At 37.8% G+C, this 17587-nt stretch overlaps 1 protein-coding gene across 1 annotated transcript in view; it reads left to right on the top strand.

Annotated features, from left to right (window-relative positions):
- MARCHF1 (membrane associated ring-CH-type finger 1) overlaps nt 1-17587 on the top strand; it is a 383069-nt gene that overhangs the window by 206783 nt on the left and 158699 nt on the right. Inside the window, exon 3 of the mRNA XM_072975092.1 lies at nt 15856-15906. Within this exon, the coding sequence (XP_072831193.1) occupies nt 15856-15906 (51 nt within the window). The remainder of the gene's footprint in view (nt 1-15855; nt 15907-17587) is intronic.

Here is a 17587-nt window from a genome sequence, read left to right as displayed (position 1 = left end):
TTTTGAATCTGCTTGTGGTCAAAGGTCTGAATGTCTTTTGAATCTCTGATATTGAAGCAGAGAATTTTCAGCAGCTATGCCAGCCCTGATTTTATTAGATTTTATCCCTAGAGATTATCTCTATTATGAGAAATTCAAATGTCTTTAATAAATAGTCATTAATTGATGCTCCCTTTTTGCACATATGTGCATGTCTTGAATCTTAGTGATTTCCACTGAGATTAAAGTTCAGCCCTCTCAGATTTCCACATCTGGGTAGCCGATATCATGTAAACACTTCATAAACCTAAGAAAACTCTCAAATATATGGAAGCTAATACCTTTGCTGGGGGACACTCAGCTAAAGAAGATGCAATATAACTTATAATACCAGAATTCTGGGTAGCACTTTTTAGCCAGAATCAGTCCGCTGTTTTAAAAAAACAGTCCTCTTTTAAAAATTTCAGCTCACCATCCTAGGTCAAAAGTATGATTACTTCTGATTAATCCAGAACTGCTACCACCCTTCACAGACGGTATTACCACATGGAGGAGTTGATCATATTGTGTATGGAATCCAAAATATAATATACTATGTTCAGAATCAATCCAATATTAAATTACTTTGTATCTGTGACTTTATAATTTAGCTACACTTTAAAAACAGGTGTGGACTTTAATTTTTCCATTATAAATGCAGGAAAATAAAGGCATATTTTATTACTCATGAATGAAATATCAGAAAAATTACCGTCATAATGTACTCGCTGCCTAGTAGTCCCAAGAATACGTATGCTGATATTTCTCTGAAATACAGAGAAGTATTAGTAGTTCTATTTCATTTAGTAAGTATCTGTGATGTTCCAGGCAGGTATTGGGTTGGATCTAAAGAGAATAAAAATGTAATTGAAATATAATCCTCTTCCTTAAGAAACACTTTATCAAGTAAATGGTAGTAGGATAATATATAAAGTTACCCCCAAATCAATTTTATTAGTAATTGCTATTTATGCACAATGAGTCTTCAGAATTTTTACATAAAAGAAGTTTGAGGAAAATAAGAGAACTCATAGCTAGAGGATTTCTTTACAAGTGATGTCTGCAGAGCAAGCAAATTTTTGATTACATTGTATCTTTATCTGGGACAGCTTCTGCATGCCTGGTGGAGTCAGGTTACTCACCGAAGCTGAGTGGCTCAAGTCATTTCTATCACTCTCTATTGAAGCGTCTGCCAGAAATCCTACTCAGTCCAGTGCTTATAAGACTTCTAATCATTAAAAACTTCTAATCAAAAAAAAAAAAAGTGAAAGAGTAACATGAGGCACTGAAAAGTCAAGTGCTGGGCCAAGGTCACACAGCCAGTGTGTTGCCCGAGACCAGGTTCTTGTCCCGTCGCAGGAAGAATTCAGAGATGGGGGGCGGAGGTTAAGAAAGTGAAGTGGGGATTTATTAAGGAATATACAGTACACTCTCAAGGGGAGAGCAGGCAGACTCAGGTGAGCAGCTGCCCTCAGTTTCTTTGGCAAGTTGTTTGCACAGGGTGTAAAAATGTATGGGCAGAATATTCACTAGGGAGAGAAGAGTCTGATTTTTTATCCCAGCTCCACCTTCCCAAAGGGAGGAGGGATTTTTGTCCTTATTTAGTCCAGATTGGAAGTGTCATGGTGTCATTACATGATGGATACTTCTGACTTACAAAGCTAATTTTATTGAAATGGAGACATAATGAGCAAAAGGTTGCATTTGGACACTGGAGATTCCTGCCTTTTCCCACCTTTCTTTGTGGGCCTCCAGGCCACTCATCACCCAAAAATGTGTGACCACTTATCAGCCCAGAGGTTCCTACTTTTCTTTGTCTGCCCAGGGACCCCTGTTGTTTTCATAATGTAGGGTTCCCTGTCTTTGGCCTGTGTCCCCCTTTCTCTGCTCATATCTAGCTATCTGCCTGCTCTAACAAGTGAGAGGAGAACTGATCTAGAATTTGAACCAAGAACATCTAACTGCAGATTCACTCTTGTGCTTATTTATGATTAAGACCGTCTCATTGTATGCCTACCATCTGCGGTCTCACTTGGTGCCATCACCATTTCTTCCCAGGTCCTTACAGTAAACGCACATCTCCTCCTAGTTGTCCCTGACAGTGTTCCAACTTGAGACTTTCCTAGATGTGACGGAGACCCATGGAGGCTGGTGGTTGTGAGTGTCCTCAGGAGAGAGCCCGAGGAGGGCATCCTTCCCCTTGTCCTGGGGGACGAGTCAGAACCTCACACCTCTACCGCTACCCATAGGTGAGACTGGAAGGAATAGTCTTAATTTTATGAAGCGGTGCTTCGTAACGCATTTCTAAAACTAATTGCTCCACACTTTCAGGAAATGGATTCGGAACTACTTCTAACAGATTTCTCTGATGTAATGAAATCCAGGCAGTATATAAATAACACTGAAAGTTTACATAAAATATAAGATTGACTCAGCTACCATTTCTTTGGCCCATAGTGTCCCGTGCTGAACACTTTCTTCCCCTGCTCTGATTTTATTCGCACATCCACCTTGGGAGGACCGCGTCCTTGTCAGCGGTCAACATGTGCGTCAGCAGAAGTTGCAGGTGGGTCAGTAACTTGACCAAGGTGGTGCCGTAAATGGCGTGGTGGGAATTTGATCCAACCATTCTGGCCAATTTACTGTTTGTTAATAATAATACTCTGTTAGATGATAACTCTCCAGTGCCTTCCTGGTCATTCCCTCCTGGGCCTGAGGCTGTGCAGATGTGGAGAAGTTGAATTCGATTGCACTATGGGCTCCTATGTGGTCAGTTGCTTTCCAACCCTCTCTCCTTTGTCTAATAATTATTCTAATAATAGTGGACAAGAATCCTGAAATGTGTGAAATCCTGAAGTGTAGGTTCCATTTTTGCTGTTGTTTGTTAAATAGCTGAAGAAGGGACTATTCCAGCCATGGAGGGGAAGAGAAAGACAGAGAGAAAGGCCACCTTAAAGCTGCTGTAATGATCTAGAAACGATCCACCTGTGATCTTTTCCATGCATGCCTGGGACTTACATTCATGCAAACTATGGTTGACATTGAGGGTGCATTCCCAAAAGAGCCCAGAAAAGCTTGCTTCAAGATTTGTAACTGCAAATTTAACACAACATTGTAAAATGATTATAAATCAATAAAAAAAATGTTAAAATGAGTGGCCTGGAGGCCCACAAAAATTTGTAACTCCAGCCTCCCTGGTGGGCCAATACGATCTTATCATATAATGAGGAATTGCCAAAAATGACATAAATAAATGACAGTGACGGGAAGGCCTGAAACCTGGGCAGTGTCCCCTTTTCTGTCACTATGTTCTGGTCCCCGTCCAGGTCATTGTGCCATTTGTCCAACTCAGGAAATCTCCTGTGTCCTCAGCTGTTTTACAGAACCAACACGTATGTACCCAAGGATAAAATGTCATCACCTTTCATTTATTTATTTATTCATTCATTTATTTATTTATTTATTTATTTATTTATTTATTTATTTATTTATTTATATTGACGTATAGTTGATTTATAATGTGTTAGTTTCAGGTGTACAGCACAGTGATTCAGCCATATATACATATGCATATATATTCTGTATCATTATAGGTTATTACAAGGTATGGAATTTAATTTCTGTGCTAAACAGTAGGTCCGTGTTGTTTATCTATTTTATACGTAGTAGTTAGTATCTGCAAACCCCAAACTGTCTATTTATCCCTCCCCTTCCTTTCCCCTCAGTAACCATAGGTTTGTTTTCTATGTCTATGTGTCTATTTCTGTTTTGTAAATAAGTTCATTTATATGATTTTTTTTAGGTTCCACATATAAGTGATACCATATTTGTCTTTCTCTGTCTGACTTCACTTAGTATGATCATCTCTAGGTCCATCCATGTATTGCAAATGGCATAGATCTCATCACATTTCTCTATGTGTTACTGATGGAGGAAGGAGGGAGAAAGAGTCACATAGTAGAATGGGGGCATGAATAGAAGAAGCCTGGCATGAAAATGGGACAAGCAGGCTTGAAGGAGTGACATCGCATACAAGAGAGGCTCCCTCCCCAAGGACAGGAGGAAGAATCAACAACCTTTGTACAGACCATAAACTTGCCTGAATATGCATTTGCCTAAAAGTGTGTGTGTGTGTTTGCACGCATGTGTATGTGTGTGTGACATGAAGATTTTAGAATTTGTTAATCCTAGTCCATCAAAAACAAACACATGCACCCCAATGTTCATAGCAGCACTATTTACAATAGCCAAGACATGGAAGCAACCTAAATGTCCATCAACAGATGATTGGATAAAAATGTGTATATACACACATTTATATATGTGTGTATGGATACACACACACACACACACACACACACACACACACACCAGAATAGTATTCAGCCATGAAAAAAGAACAAAATAATGCCATTTGCAGCAACGTGGGTGCACGTGGAAATCATCATATTAAGTGAAGTAAGTCAGACAGAGGAAGACAAATATCATACAACATTGCTTATATGTGGAATCTAAAAAAATGACACAAATGAACTTATTTACAAACCAACAATAGACTCATAGACATAGAAAACAAACTGTGGTTACCAGAGGGGAAAGAGGGGGCAGGGATAAGTTAGGAGTTTGGGATTAACATAGACACACTACTATATATAAAATAGATAAACAACAAGGACCTACTGTATAGCATAGGGAACTATATTTGATATCTTGTAATAACCTATAATGGAAAAGAATCTGGAAAATATGTATGTATATGTATAACTGAATCACTTTGCTGTACACCTAAAACTAACACAACATTGTAAATCAGCTGTACTTCAATTAAAGAAAAATAAAATAAAATACAGTGTCTTAATCCTAGTCCAGAATTTAGTAAAAACCTTAGCCTGGATTTTCCCTGACAGTGTCTTAAGAAATAGGTGGTTATTAAAGTACTTTTAATAAAGTGGAAGATAAAAAATGCTAATAGAAACAGCCCTCCATGAGGCACATTTTAAATGGTTGGTCAGTCTTACACACAGTCTTATGAACACATCTCTGATCTTAAGTTAAATCCGTAGAAGTGAACAATATAACTCTTACACCAAAAGTGGCTTGAAAGCTACTTGATAGATTTTCTAGTAGCTGCAGAGTGTGGTCAATAAAATATGACCATACCTCCAGAGTACTAAGATGTTTATTTGATCAAAATAGCAGAAATTAATGATAATAAGTAACAATAAGGCTATACTTTTATAACTTTTAAAAGATGACTTTTATCTATCAGGGTCTAGAAAAAAAACAGATGGCCCTTCAAATGGTGTAATTAGGGGAGAATTAATAGTCTGTTTACAGCAGGTGTGAGCAGAGTATAATATAAGGGATAGTTCAGTCCACCCTGGCTGGAAACAGCAGTGGGTGGCTGCCACCCATGGGCTTGAAAAGGTGAGCAGAAGGAGCATTCTCCAGAACCAGAGACAGAGAGGGCTTTGGGGACAGGGCCACCTGACTCCACCTGAGGGACACAGCCAGCCTCCAGTATGTCTCAAGGACATGATGATGACTCTGATCTCATTATCCTCCCTTCCTACGGGAATCTCCTCCTGGGCTCTGTCTTGGTGGAAAGAAACCGGAAGACAGAAAGTCAAGGAGTCTGTGATGAGATTCATGCCAGTGTGCCTCCCAGGTATGGAGCTGTGTGGAGAGTGGGGCGTGGATCCCAGGGGACACATGGGAGCTGTCCAGCACACCCACAAGTACATTTGCAAATCAAATGAACGTATGAAGGCTTTGTTACTGAAGCACTGAGACTCCAAGATGGAAAAGAAGCCTGAAAAATCAGTGAAATGTTAAGCATTTATAGGAAAAACCGTCGATTAATAAGGAATGAGTCTATGTTATTTATTTTTTGAAGAAAGAAAAATTTTAAGGAAACTGATGGTAGATTTTCCTTTTGCCCTATTGAGTGAGAATATAATTGTGAGAGAAAGCACATGACTAAAAGGAATTTTATATATGGGTCAGTAAAGAATACAACAAGTTTTGTAAATTACATGTACGTTCTTGGAACACGAGAGGTTGGTGAGCTTCCTGTTTTTAACGTGAGCCTTGTCATACAGCATTGTGAGAATGAATATTTCACACTTATCAAGAGTTCAACTGTCGCATACCAAAAGCTTATGCGGACCTGACTCTATATAATGTAAAAACAAAAACAAAAACAAAAAACCCAACAACATAGCAGCAATCACCTTTCCACAAAAGCCCCTGAACTGAAGCCATCACCTCCCACCTTTAGCCGCCTCTTTGTCTTTTCATGCCTGTAAAGATGTGTGAACTAAACCCTCATGGTCTTTTCCCTGGTGCTCTGGCAACCCAGCCAGTGATCACTTTTCTGTATTCTTTTTCTTTCCATGCAAATAAGATTCAGTTTCAAACATTCTTGGAACTTGAGGCTGCTAACTTAAAAAAAATTTTTTTTTCCCTTTTGTTCTCATGCTAGGAATCTTGAGGACTGACTTGCCCAGAATGCCAGTCCTTCATCAGGGGAAAGTCTTTTTTTCAGAAGTGTATACATTAAGGCATGTTTGTGCATGACTATGTAGGGAGGGAGGAGCGTTTTCCATCGCATGTTTTTTATAGTCTTTATTTCCTAGCCGATACAATTGTTTGGGTTATTTGAATAAAAATAAAGATTTTATTCATTATCATAAGTAGCAAGATGAGCAAGTTTTCCCACTAAATTTTGTGTTTGGGAGTGATATGTTTGTTTTTAAGAAAATTAAGAGTGTTCAGAGAATTCTAAATAGTGCAATATTTAATACTAAATGTGACCCTCTTAAACGGAATGTTCTTTTCCCTAATCTTTCTCAAACTCTAGCAAATCCAAGCAAAATAATCCTAATAGTCCTGGTTTATATTTATACAGTGCCTTACAATTTGGAAGATACTTTTGCAAAGTTTATTATCTTTGCTTCTACAGCTGTTCTGAAAGGTAATGATTCTTGTGTCCTATGACCACTTTGCAAATTCAGCAAACTGTGGCCAGTGTAGACGTGATTTTCTTATGGTCATGTGGTTGGTAGTCGAGCTGCAATTCCAATCCCAGTGTTGGAGCCGCAAATCCTGTCATTTTTTTTCCAGCAATTGGACTTGAATCAGGGATGAACTCATGGCCTGTATGTTCCAGGTGCTGTACTGTCTTGGGGACTATAAACATCAATCGTTTCTTACAGGTCTTTTTGATCACACACCCACACACGAGATCTATAATCTTTGATGAGGAAGACTTAACTTTGCCACTTTGGTTTCTTTAATTTTTTTAATTCTGTATTTTACAAAAAGAAAGAAAAAGACTGCAAGAAACAAGTATAACTAAACCATACAAAGATGTTTAAAGGAAAAGCTGGAATCTCCCCTCGGGACTGTCTGCTTCCCCAGGTCCCACCACACAGAGACCGAGGGCGACCATGGTGAACAGACTGGTGTGTTGACACCCAGAGCTGAACAGACTTGTTGTTGCTCTGTCACAAATACCCATGTATTTTACATTTTTACGTAAATACATAAAGAGGATCTGTAGACCTGTTTTTAAAGGAATGAAATAACCCTCTACACATTGTTCTGTTTTGTACCTTAATAACGTATCGTGCAAATTACCACTTCCCGGTAGATAATGACCTAACTTCATATGAGATTTGTAATTTCTGTACACACATCACATCCATGTGTGACTTTCCATGAACTGTTTTCCAACACGCTCTTTTTCTCTTTAAGTACTTTTCCCCCCTTATCTCCTCTCTCCTCTCCTTTCCTCTTCCACGGGGCTCTCCCTCTGCCCTGCCACCCGCCCCCCATAAACACACGTTAATGTACTGTACGTATTCTTCCGTGACTTCTTCCACACTCACGCAGCCAGGTACTGACACATGTCTGTGCATGAGTGTGTGCACACAGACACAGAGGATCGGCCCTGAGATGTGGTACAAACAGTCGTATCGTACTACTTGCCATTTTACGTTTCATACTCGGTCTCCTCTAATGGAAATCCCTTTAGGTCAGATGGCTGAGAGCCAATTCATTCTTCATAACTGCATACTATTTATTCCAAGGTGTGCCTCTACTAAAACTTTTTTTTCTGGTTTTTTTTTAATTGAAATATAGTTCACACAGCATATTATGTTTGGTTCAGGTGTGCCACATAGTGAGTTGACATCTGCGTACCTTATGAAATGGTCCCCACAATCAGTCCTTGTACAGTTATCCCAATGTTATTGACTGCATTCTTTATGCTGTATATCACATCCCCATGGCTTACTTATTTTTTTATTGAATGAAAGATTTTAAAAATTCTACGGTGCTTTATAATTTTCAAAAGTTTGACACACGTAATTTCATATGATCTTGTACTAACCTCATTTTTAAAATCCCCCAGCCATATCTTGCCCCTCCCCCAACCGCTCGTCACTGTTAACCATTAGTTTGTTCTCTGTCTCTGTGAGTCTGCTTCTAACTCTGCTACAACTTATTTAATCATTCCTCTCTTGATGAACATACGCTGTTAGTCAGGTTTAGTCAAGAGAGTGAAACCAGACTATTTTATCATGAAGAATTTAATAGACAGATTCATTGCCTGGATGTAAAAGATCAGTACTAGGTAACAGAAAAGGCAAAAAAAAAAAAAAAAAAAAGAACAGCAAGATACTTCAAATTGGGATTGCAGGAAGCATTCATCCCCCCATGTCTGAGTGAACAAGGGAAAAAAAATTGGAATTATTAAAAGCATGGAAGAGGGGTCCCCCAGAATTGAGACTCATTCTGAGGAGGGAGCCAGCTGGCTGAGGCTAGTGTCTAAAAGTGAGTCAGTGACTGTGAGTGGGAGAAAGGCTTCATGTTTAGCAGCTGTTGCTGCAGGGCCGAACTGCAGCTGCCGAGGGGAAGAAGCCCTTCTGGGTGAGGCTCACGTGCTAGATGCAGATAAGGAGCCAACAGCAAGCAAATCGGACAGAACAAGTCCCGCTTTCCTTTTCCAGGCTTCCAGGTTCCCTGTGGAGCACTTCCCAGGGGAGCTTCGGAGGGAGCCAGGTGACTCTGCAGGGTCCCAGCTCCAGAATAGAATTTAGAAGTATGGACTAAAAGATTCCAGACATTAATTTAACTGGCACATCTTTATTGCCATTTTTTTTTTTGTCATTTAAGGACAGAGCTGTATTGTGTCCTTATTCACGTATCCTTATGGACCTGTGCTTTTATTTCTCTGGGACAGATTCCCAGGAGGGAGATTACTGCATAAAATGATACCTTACATTCCAGCAGATGTCCCCAGGTTTTTTTTCAAATAATACAGCAAAAATGCACATTCCTCCTAGCAATTTTTGAGAGAACTCTTTTTCCTCATCTGCGTCAGCAATAGAGGCTATCGCTCTTTTCAGTTTTTCCAGCGTAGTGGGTATAAAGCAAGGTCTTGTTACTTTAATTTGCGTTTTCCTGACTGCTTGCGATTTTAAGTATGTTGTCATATGCAATTAAGAATCTGTAGTTCCTTTTTTGTGCATTTCTCTTCCTAGCTTTTGCTTAATTTTTTTTTCTGTTCGATTTCTTCCTGTTACCTTTTTTTTGTGTGTGAATAGACAAAAGCTCTTTGACTATTACAGAAATTGGACTTCATCAGTATTCTGTCCTGTACTTTTTAAAACTCTATTGTTTGTTTATTCACTTTCATTTTTTGTGTGTTTTCCAAAGTAATTTAACCAAATATGACTTACTGCTTCTGGCTCCTGTATTATACTGATCTCCCTCACCCCAAGACTGCGTTTATAGTTTAGGCTTATTTCGAAGATGTTTTTGTCTTTCACATTTAAGACTTTGTTCTGTCTGGAGTCTGACTGTAGATGTCATTCCGTACCGGTTTGACTTTTTCTTCCTCATGGAAGCCAGGTGTCGAGAAGCATTTTTTATATCCACTCTCCTTTCAATATTGACTTGAATACCAGTTTTGCTATATGTGAAATTCTTATCCCTGTTTCTGGATTTTGCAGTATTTCCATTTGGATAGGCTAAACTCTTATATAAATAAATCCAAAAATGTGACGGCTCCAAAGAAATACAAGTTTACTTCTCTCTCTCATGATGGTTTAACGTGTCTCTTCCAAACTGGCAGCGGGCTTTTCATCGTGTGGTCATTCAGGGACTCAGGAGAATTCAGCTCCACTCTTTAATATGTAACTTCCTGGCTTGCTCTGATAGTCATCTTCCTAGCACAGAGCAGTAGAAAAGGAGTGTGGAGGAAGGTTTAGATTTAGGAGACAAGCAGGGAGCTGACAATTGTTAGCTCTCTGCACATCTCGCTGGAGAAAATTTAGTCATAGGCAGCCTGTAGCTGGAAGGGAGACAGGGACATGTCACGTGACTGGCAAGATGTGCACCTAGTCACTGTTTTCTTAATACAGAAGAAAAGATAATCGATTTTAGGAAATTTATCAGACATCGCCATGGAATAAGTATCTTGTATCTACTAAAGTCTTGTTAATTACAGCTTTCTTTTGTAACTAGAAACAGTTGGAATTTCTATAGTACCATATCATCAATAAGATAAAATCAGTTGTTTCTTTTCCAATAATTTTTTTCTACCAAATGTTTCATTTTCTTCTTACTTTTGTTACAAACTCTCAGACAAGTTGAATAATAATTTGTAAGAGCAAGCATCCCTAACAGGACTTCTTCAATTTACACAATTCTAGTATTTAATTAACACAGTATCTAGTATTCACAGTATCTAGAGTGATATTTGGTGTTGTTTCCTAGGATATTGTCTTTATCACTTTACAACTTTTGTTTCTTCAACTTTTGTTTCACTCAGGACTTACATTATGGTAAGATTGCTGAAGTTTGTCAAACATCTCTTCTGCACTTGACTATAAGATCATAATGTTTTTCTCTTTCAATATATTGGTCTAATTATTGATAGATTTCCTGATAAGGGGATATCAGAACTAAATCCTATCTATTTTATTCCTTGGGTACTTACTTTTGGTACACCGCCGGTGTATCAAATATACATGCTACTATTAGATATAATAATATTTCAAAAGAATTTTTGCTTCTGTAGTCCCAAATGACCAGAGCATAATTTATTTTCCTTTTTTATTCCTTTCTGAGTCCTGTCTTAACACATTGAAGTTACATTTATGCAGGATTAATAATATGAATTAAGGAAGTTTCTGTTTCTATAGTCAAGAATAGTGTAGATAAAATTAAAATTATGTATTCTTTTAAAGTAAGATACAACTTAATTGTGAAATCATCATGCACTTTACAGGGCACATAGAATTTTATTTGTTTATCCAGTCTCTTCTTTGTTAATGATCTATTCATTGACATTATCATCGATTTATTTCCTCTTCTTGAATAAATTCTGACAACTTTTATTGTGCTAGAATTTGACCCATTTCCTCTAGGTTTTCAAATTTGTAGTAAGACCATTACATATAGCGGTCTTTTATAATTTTTCTAATTTCTTCTTTATCTCTGGTTATATATCCTTTCTCATTTCCTATATGTTTCTGCTCTTTTTAATAAGTCTTACAGGAAATTCATCTATTTTGTAATTATTTTCAAAAATCTGCTATAAGAAATATTTCTTTGTCCTTCTTGTTTATACCCATTTAATGAGTTTTAGCGTTCATATTTTATTATTTTCTTTTTACTGCATCCTTTTGTTTTGTCTTGTTACTGTTTTTTTTTAATAATGAAGGCTTTTAGTCAGAAATTCTTATCTGGATGTAGGTTTTGTTGTGTTACATAGGTCTTCATGTAACATTTTCCAGAGTTTCTGGCTATAATTTTTCAGAGATTTCATTTCTTTGGAGCAAGGATTATATTAATACATGTTAGTTAGTTTTCAAGTGATCAAATTTATTAGTAATATTGCAAAATTTTATTTCCGATTTTATTGACCCAAAATGAAAAGAAGTGCCCTATAAAATCTCTACCTGAAGATTTTTGTCCAAGCATTATTTGAAGCCAAATAAATTTTAAATGCCTCATAGGCATTTTAAAAAGCTTTTTTTATTTAAAGGACATGAGATTTTTAGTATATCTATTAATCAAGTTTTATTGCATTATTCAGTGTCTCTGTGTTGTTTATTTTTTATCAGCTATGTTGCTTTCAAAGACTTTTCTTCTCTTCCAAGCTTTAATTCTTTAATTGTTCTAACAGAAACAATTTCATGATTTCCTTAGAATTTTTTAAATGACCCTCAAAATTGTCTCTTTTTTTCCTTCTTTCAGATATCTTGATTTTAGCCTGGAAGGATGAGGAGGTAGGGGGGAAAAGGGGGAGAAAAACTACAGAATAGCATCATATCAGTGGTCTGTGTGAGATTGTCTTATTCTGATTTCTGCACTCAGAAATAGTTTGCTTTTTCCTTTTGTATACTTAAAAAACAACAAAATACTCCTTCAAACTTCTATACTGCCCTCTTCTGACCAATGATATAATATACAGTTTATTCCTCTCTGGATAAACACATGCCCACTGTATCATGCCTTCTTTGACACAGGACATTTCCTTTTAAAGGAACTATGTCACTTTCCTTAGATAATAACATTAAACATGTTAAAATAATTTAGTAATGATTTCCTCATCTGGTCATCATTTTTTTCCCCACTGGTAGTAAAAAATCCAGCCATGTTTAGAAAGGTCAAATTTGAAAAACAATTACTATTGTATTAATAATCATCTCACGATGAAACTAATAACGCCAGATACATTCATATCAAACCAAAAATTAGAAACTTTTTGAAAAGATTTAAAACAACTCAATAAGAAAAAAACAAACAACCCAATCCAAAAACTGGCAGAGGACCTAAACAAGCAATTCTCCAGTGAAGACATACAAATGGCCAATAGGCATATGAATAAACGCTCAATATTGCTAAAAAAACTTAATGAAACTAGAAGTCTTTCCCTCTGCACACCGTGAATAACCTGATGAGACTGATCTGCCAAAGCAGCTCAGCATTACTCCTTGATGATCTCATAATTTTTGTGCAGACTTGTTTGGAACTCTTGTTGGTTTCAACTTCTAGTGACCTACAAGGTAATTATAATTTGGGTACCAGTAGGTTGTGTTAGATTCCAAGGCAGCTTCTATTTAATCTAAGGTAAAGAATTTAAACTGATCAGAATGAGGTATGACCACCATATTTGACTAATCTCCAAAGAATACTCTGTCGTTGCAATAGTGATAAGACAAACCACCTGATTAATTAGTAGCAAATTGGACAGATTGCTTTGGAAGTTTTCCAGGAGAGAAAGTGCTTCTGGTGCTTTGCTTCCAAAGCAAAACAGACCAAACTTCCTTAACCCCCTTTGGTAGAGAGAAGTTTGATTTTTCATTCTTAAATGTTATATGCCCGAATCTAATCCACAACAGCAGTGGAATTGCAGGACAGAGAAACTAAGATGTTTGTGTTAAAAATTATGGGTTTACTAACCTAGGAGGATTATCATGATTTTTGAGGGGATTCTTTGGGTGTTTCCCTTACCTGATGGAAATATTACGACCTTGTAATCCATAAAATGCTTTCATTTATAACTTATATATTTGATCCTTACAGCAGTCCCCAAGATATGATCTGCCCATTTCACGGTGAGGAATTTGGAGTCCTGGTATCTCCAACATACGCCTGCTAGACCTAGTGCCCTAGCCCAGTCTAGTTGAAGTCACAGTCCCACACTGCGTCACCACCGGCACAGTGACAGTGTGACCTCTCCCTTCCCGTGTGTTTACTGGAATAGAAGTGATGGCAAACTGGGTCATGACAAAAAGCTAGCCTTTGCCCAAGCAAGTTTCTTTCTTTCCATGCCCAACCTTGTATTAGGAGAAAAGAGAACCAAAGGATGTCAAGGTGAAATATATCTTGAAATTCGAAATAATCAAGCAGGTGGTCCCCTGCCCCCACCATTAGATTGGGGGATACTGGCGAAGTGTATGGGAATTGTCTGCTTATGAGAACCCCATGCTGAACCCGTTCACAGCTGTGAAGGGACCTGTCCTTGTTCCTATCTGAAAACACTACAAAGTCCCATTTGGTCTGAAAAAATTAAGTAACATGATGCCAAATTTAATATGTATAGTACTTCTTGGTTCTTGCTGAAACACCTTTCATTTCTAGTTCTTTGATCGTGTTCTCAAAGATCATGTAAACATAGAAAATGTTCATAAAACGAGCAGGACAACAAAACCCCCTCCAAAGCCTGTTTATATTACTGACCTCTGATCCAGCCAACAGTGTGTCACAATCCTGAATTTCACTGTGAAGGAAAGATGGATGGGTTTTGTTTTCTTGTCTATAGAAAAGGAGTTGAGATGTCAGTAGGAAAGTACCTCTCTCCATCACCGGAGGAAGCTAATCAAGGAAAAATGTCTTCGGGTAGCACAGACATTAATCTCCAGCTGGAGATCACAGGGCTGTTACGAGCTGTAACTAATCGTACAGTTGTGACTCATCTGGGTCTGTAATAACCTCCTCCGCAGTGACATCGGAGGTTGTATGAGATGTTGCATGTAAAAGAAAAAGAAAAAATGTTGCTGGGAAGGCTGCAAGCCCGTGCGAGACACAGTGAGAGTTTGCAGGGAACGCAGTTGCTGTGTTTCTATAATAACATTTGTGCCATATCCTGTCATCACTGACCTCCTGAAGCTGTCTCGAGCAGTCATCACCAGGCAATTTCAGACCCACAGGTTGTTATAACAACTTTGTTCTCAGAAATGACCTCTCTCAAGATGCACTGTAGCTGTCTGCTCAGGTGCACTGCGGGGTTGAGTTCAGATGCTCAGAACATTTTTTTAAAAAAAGAATCCTAAAGTGTTAGTTTAGATATTTCACAAACTTTTGGTTTTCAGAACAGGCTCTCCCAACAGCATTTTCTCTATGGAGGAAAGGTGTGCTGTGACCTCTTGATCCATGTAAAATGCATAGTGTCTGCTTATTCTGATTGTTGGTCGATTACCTACTAGCAGATAATCGGCAGAGTGGTCTCAGCAGAAAGCGCTGGGTTGGCCCTGGCTTGGGCAGAGCTCTGTGGTCGCAAGAAACAGAAGCCTCCTGGGCTTTGAACAAGGAGGTGCCACTCTTTAAGGATCCTTTCTACTTTAAAATTGTATGATTTTCTTAAAAAGTATCGATTCAAAACCTTTTTAGGCCTCTTTTCTCCTAAACTGGAAATTCCCTAAGAGGCAAGAACTGAGGTATAATTTTTTTAAACTTATTTTTAAGTTTTAAAATTTAAAATAATTTTTAAAATATTTTCAATTTAAACAATTCAAAGTCTGAAATGTTTAAAGTATCTTTAATTTTTCTTAATTCTGAAAATAAAACACCAAGAAAATGTATTTTAGAAGAACACAAGTTAGATGCTGTGGACCATGTATCTGGTATGCAATATTTACTGATACTGGGAACCAGAATTGTACTGTTTTAGAATTTTCTAGTAGCAAAAGCAAAAGTGGGGATAATGAACTATATTTTCATTGCTAATCCTATTTCAAAGGAACTGCATATATTTTTCTAGAAAAATAAGCATTTCCTGGATATAAATACTCTGAGACTGATATAAAGTAAACCCTGATACTAATTGAAACATTTTCAAAGGACACTGATATGTACTAGAGATTTAAAATTTGGTAAGAGAAATACCACATTTTATATTGTGTAAGCAATTTTTATGTTTATCTGTCAGAACAGCACAGAGAAGTTCTCCATGCTGGCCTGTTCTGTGTTTTCTTTTTTCAGCAGGAAAGATGATGGCTACATTTTTAATCACTGTCTCTAATTTTATTTATTTTTCAGAATGACAAATCCCCAGGGCGATCTGCAAGTCGATCAAGTAATATTTCAAAAGTAAGTGAACTACATTCATTTTTTCCTAACTGTTTATTCATTTACATATTTTATGAGTTCAGGTCAATATTTTATAGCATTTAACCTGTAATTGTTGTCTGTGAGCAATACACAAATATGACTTGTTAATGTTTTTGACTATCCTAAGATTTTACTGTTGTAGAAGAACGTGATTTTGCACAACAAAGTGAGTTAAACTATTTTTCCTCTTCAGCGCAGTATGCAAAAGATTATTTGCTACTTTCAAAGTGTTACTCAAAGTATGTTTTTTCTCTCACGTCAAGCCTCAGAGAGCTGCCCTGTGGCACACTCAAGTTGAAACTGCATCAACATTCATGATGTAACTCCCATGAATTCAGTTATTCCAGGAGTTTGGGCTCAACTATGCTGGAATTTAACCGGGACAGGTTTTAGAAAGCAATTTAATTTAAGACGTTAATTTGGTCGTATTTGCCTTATTGAGTTAATGGATGCAAAAATCAAAATACTCCCTGGACTGTCTGTAAATCGAAGCAAGACACCAGAATGTTGAAAAGATTGTAGCAGGGGAGAGATCATCTAGATTTTTATTTTGCCTGGAAAACAAAAATTAAGAGCTCTCTTCTAAAATGAGTTAGCAGGCAATATATAGACTTGGTGCTTGGGGAGCGAAAAGTCATTTAGAGCCATTTGTGAAATTGGAAAATTATGACTTCTAAAAATGTAATTCTGACAAAGATGAATTTATCTCAAAGAGAACTTCCATCTCAGGGCCCCTCACTGGCCAGCACCCTTCCACAGCCCTGAACTCAATTTTTTGTCTGTAATTTTATGTTTCTTTCCTTCAGGAGGGCCCCCCAAACACTGACACAAACTATAGGCACTGCAGAACACAGACCCACTTCCAACTTAGGGAAGGTTCTGTTTTGTTTTGAGAAACAAAGGACTTTATTACTCATTGAAAAATAGGAGTAACCAGAGTATTAACATTTTATTAAGCTGGTTGCCTGAGGCCAGTTCTTATGAGAAAATATAAGATGGTCAGATGACACTTGTGAACATACTGGGTCGGAGGTAGAGGTGGAACCCTATGCTTAGGAAACTATTTTTTTTTAATTTAATTTAATTTTATTTTACTTTTTGTTGAAGGGGGGTAATTCGGTTTATTTATTTATTTTTAGAGGAGGTACTGGGGAGCAAATCTATTTTTTTAATAGACAGTGAGCACGCCTGTCCATTGGCCTATAGAGAGACCATATCTCCGTGTTGTGCTGCCAGCCACTGTACAAACATGCTCCGTAAGCTGGCCCAGAACAAAAGCAGGGTGTGCACAGACGCACAAGACCACAGAGCATGGTATCTTAACCCTTGAAAGTGCACATTTCTAAGGACATTCCTAACCTTGGAGAGCCCAGGTGGCCCTGTGGTTAAGGCACTTACCCTGGAGCGAGTGGATCTGAGAGTTTAAGTGGCCACTGTCACTTCCTACGTACGTGTCCTGAGACACTCACTCAACCTCCCTGAGACACACTTGCCTCCTCTCTGACCTGAGGTGATGATATCAGTCACTTGAAGGTTTTCTTAAGTAGTTGTCAATTAAAACAACACCTTTCAAATGTCGATCATCTTTGTCACATCAGAGCCTCGCCCGCAACTGCAGAACATGGTCATCTTTCTGAATGTGAATGTTCATGTTGACCTA

Source organism: Vicugna pacos, chromosome 2, assembly GCF_048564905.1.
Source record: "Vicugna pacos chromosome 2, VicPac4, whole genome shotgun sequence".
Lineage (NCBI taxonomy): Eukaryota > Metazoa > Chordata > Mammalia > Artiodactyla > Camelidae > Vicugna > Vicugna pacos.
Note: the sequence above shows the minus strand (reverse complement) of the source record. Positions and strands in the feature narration are given on the sequence as shown.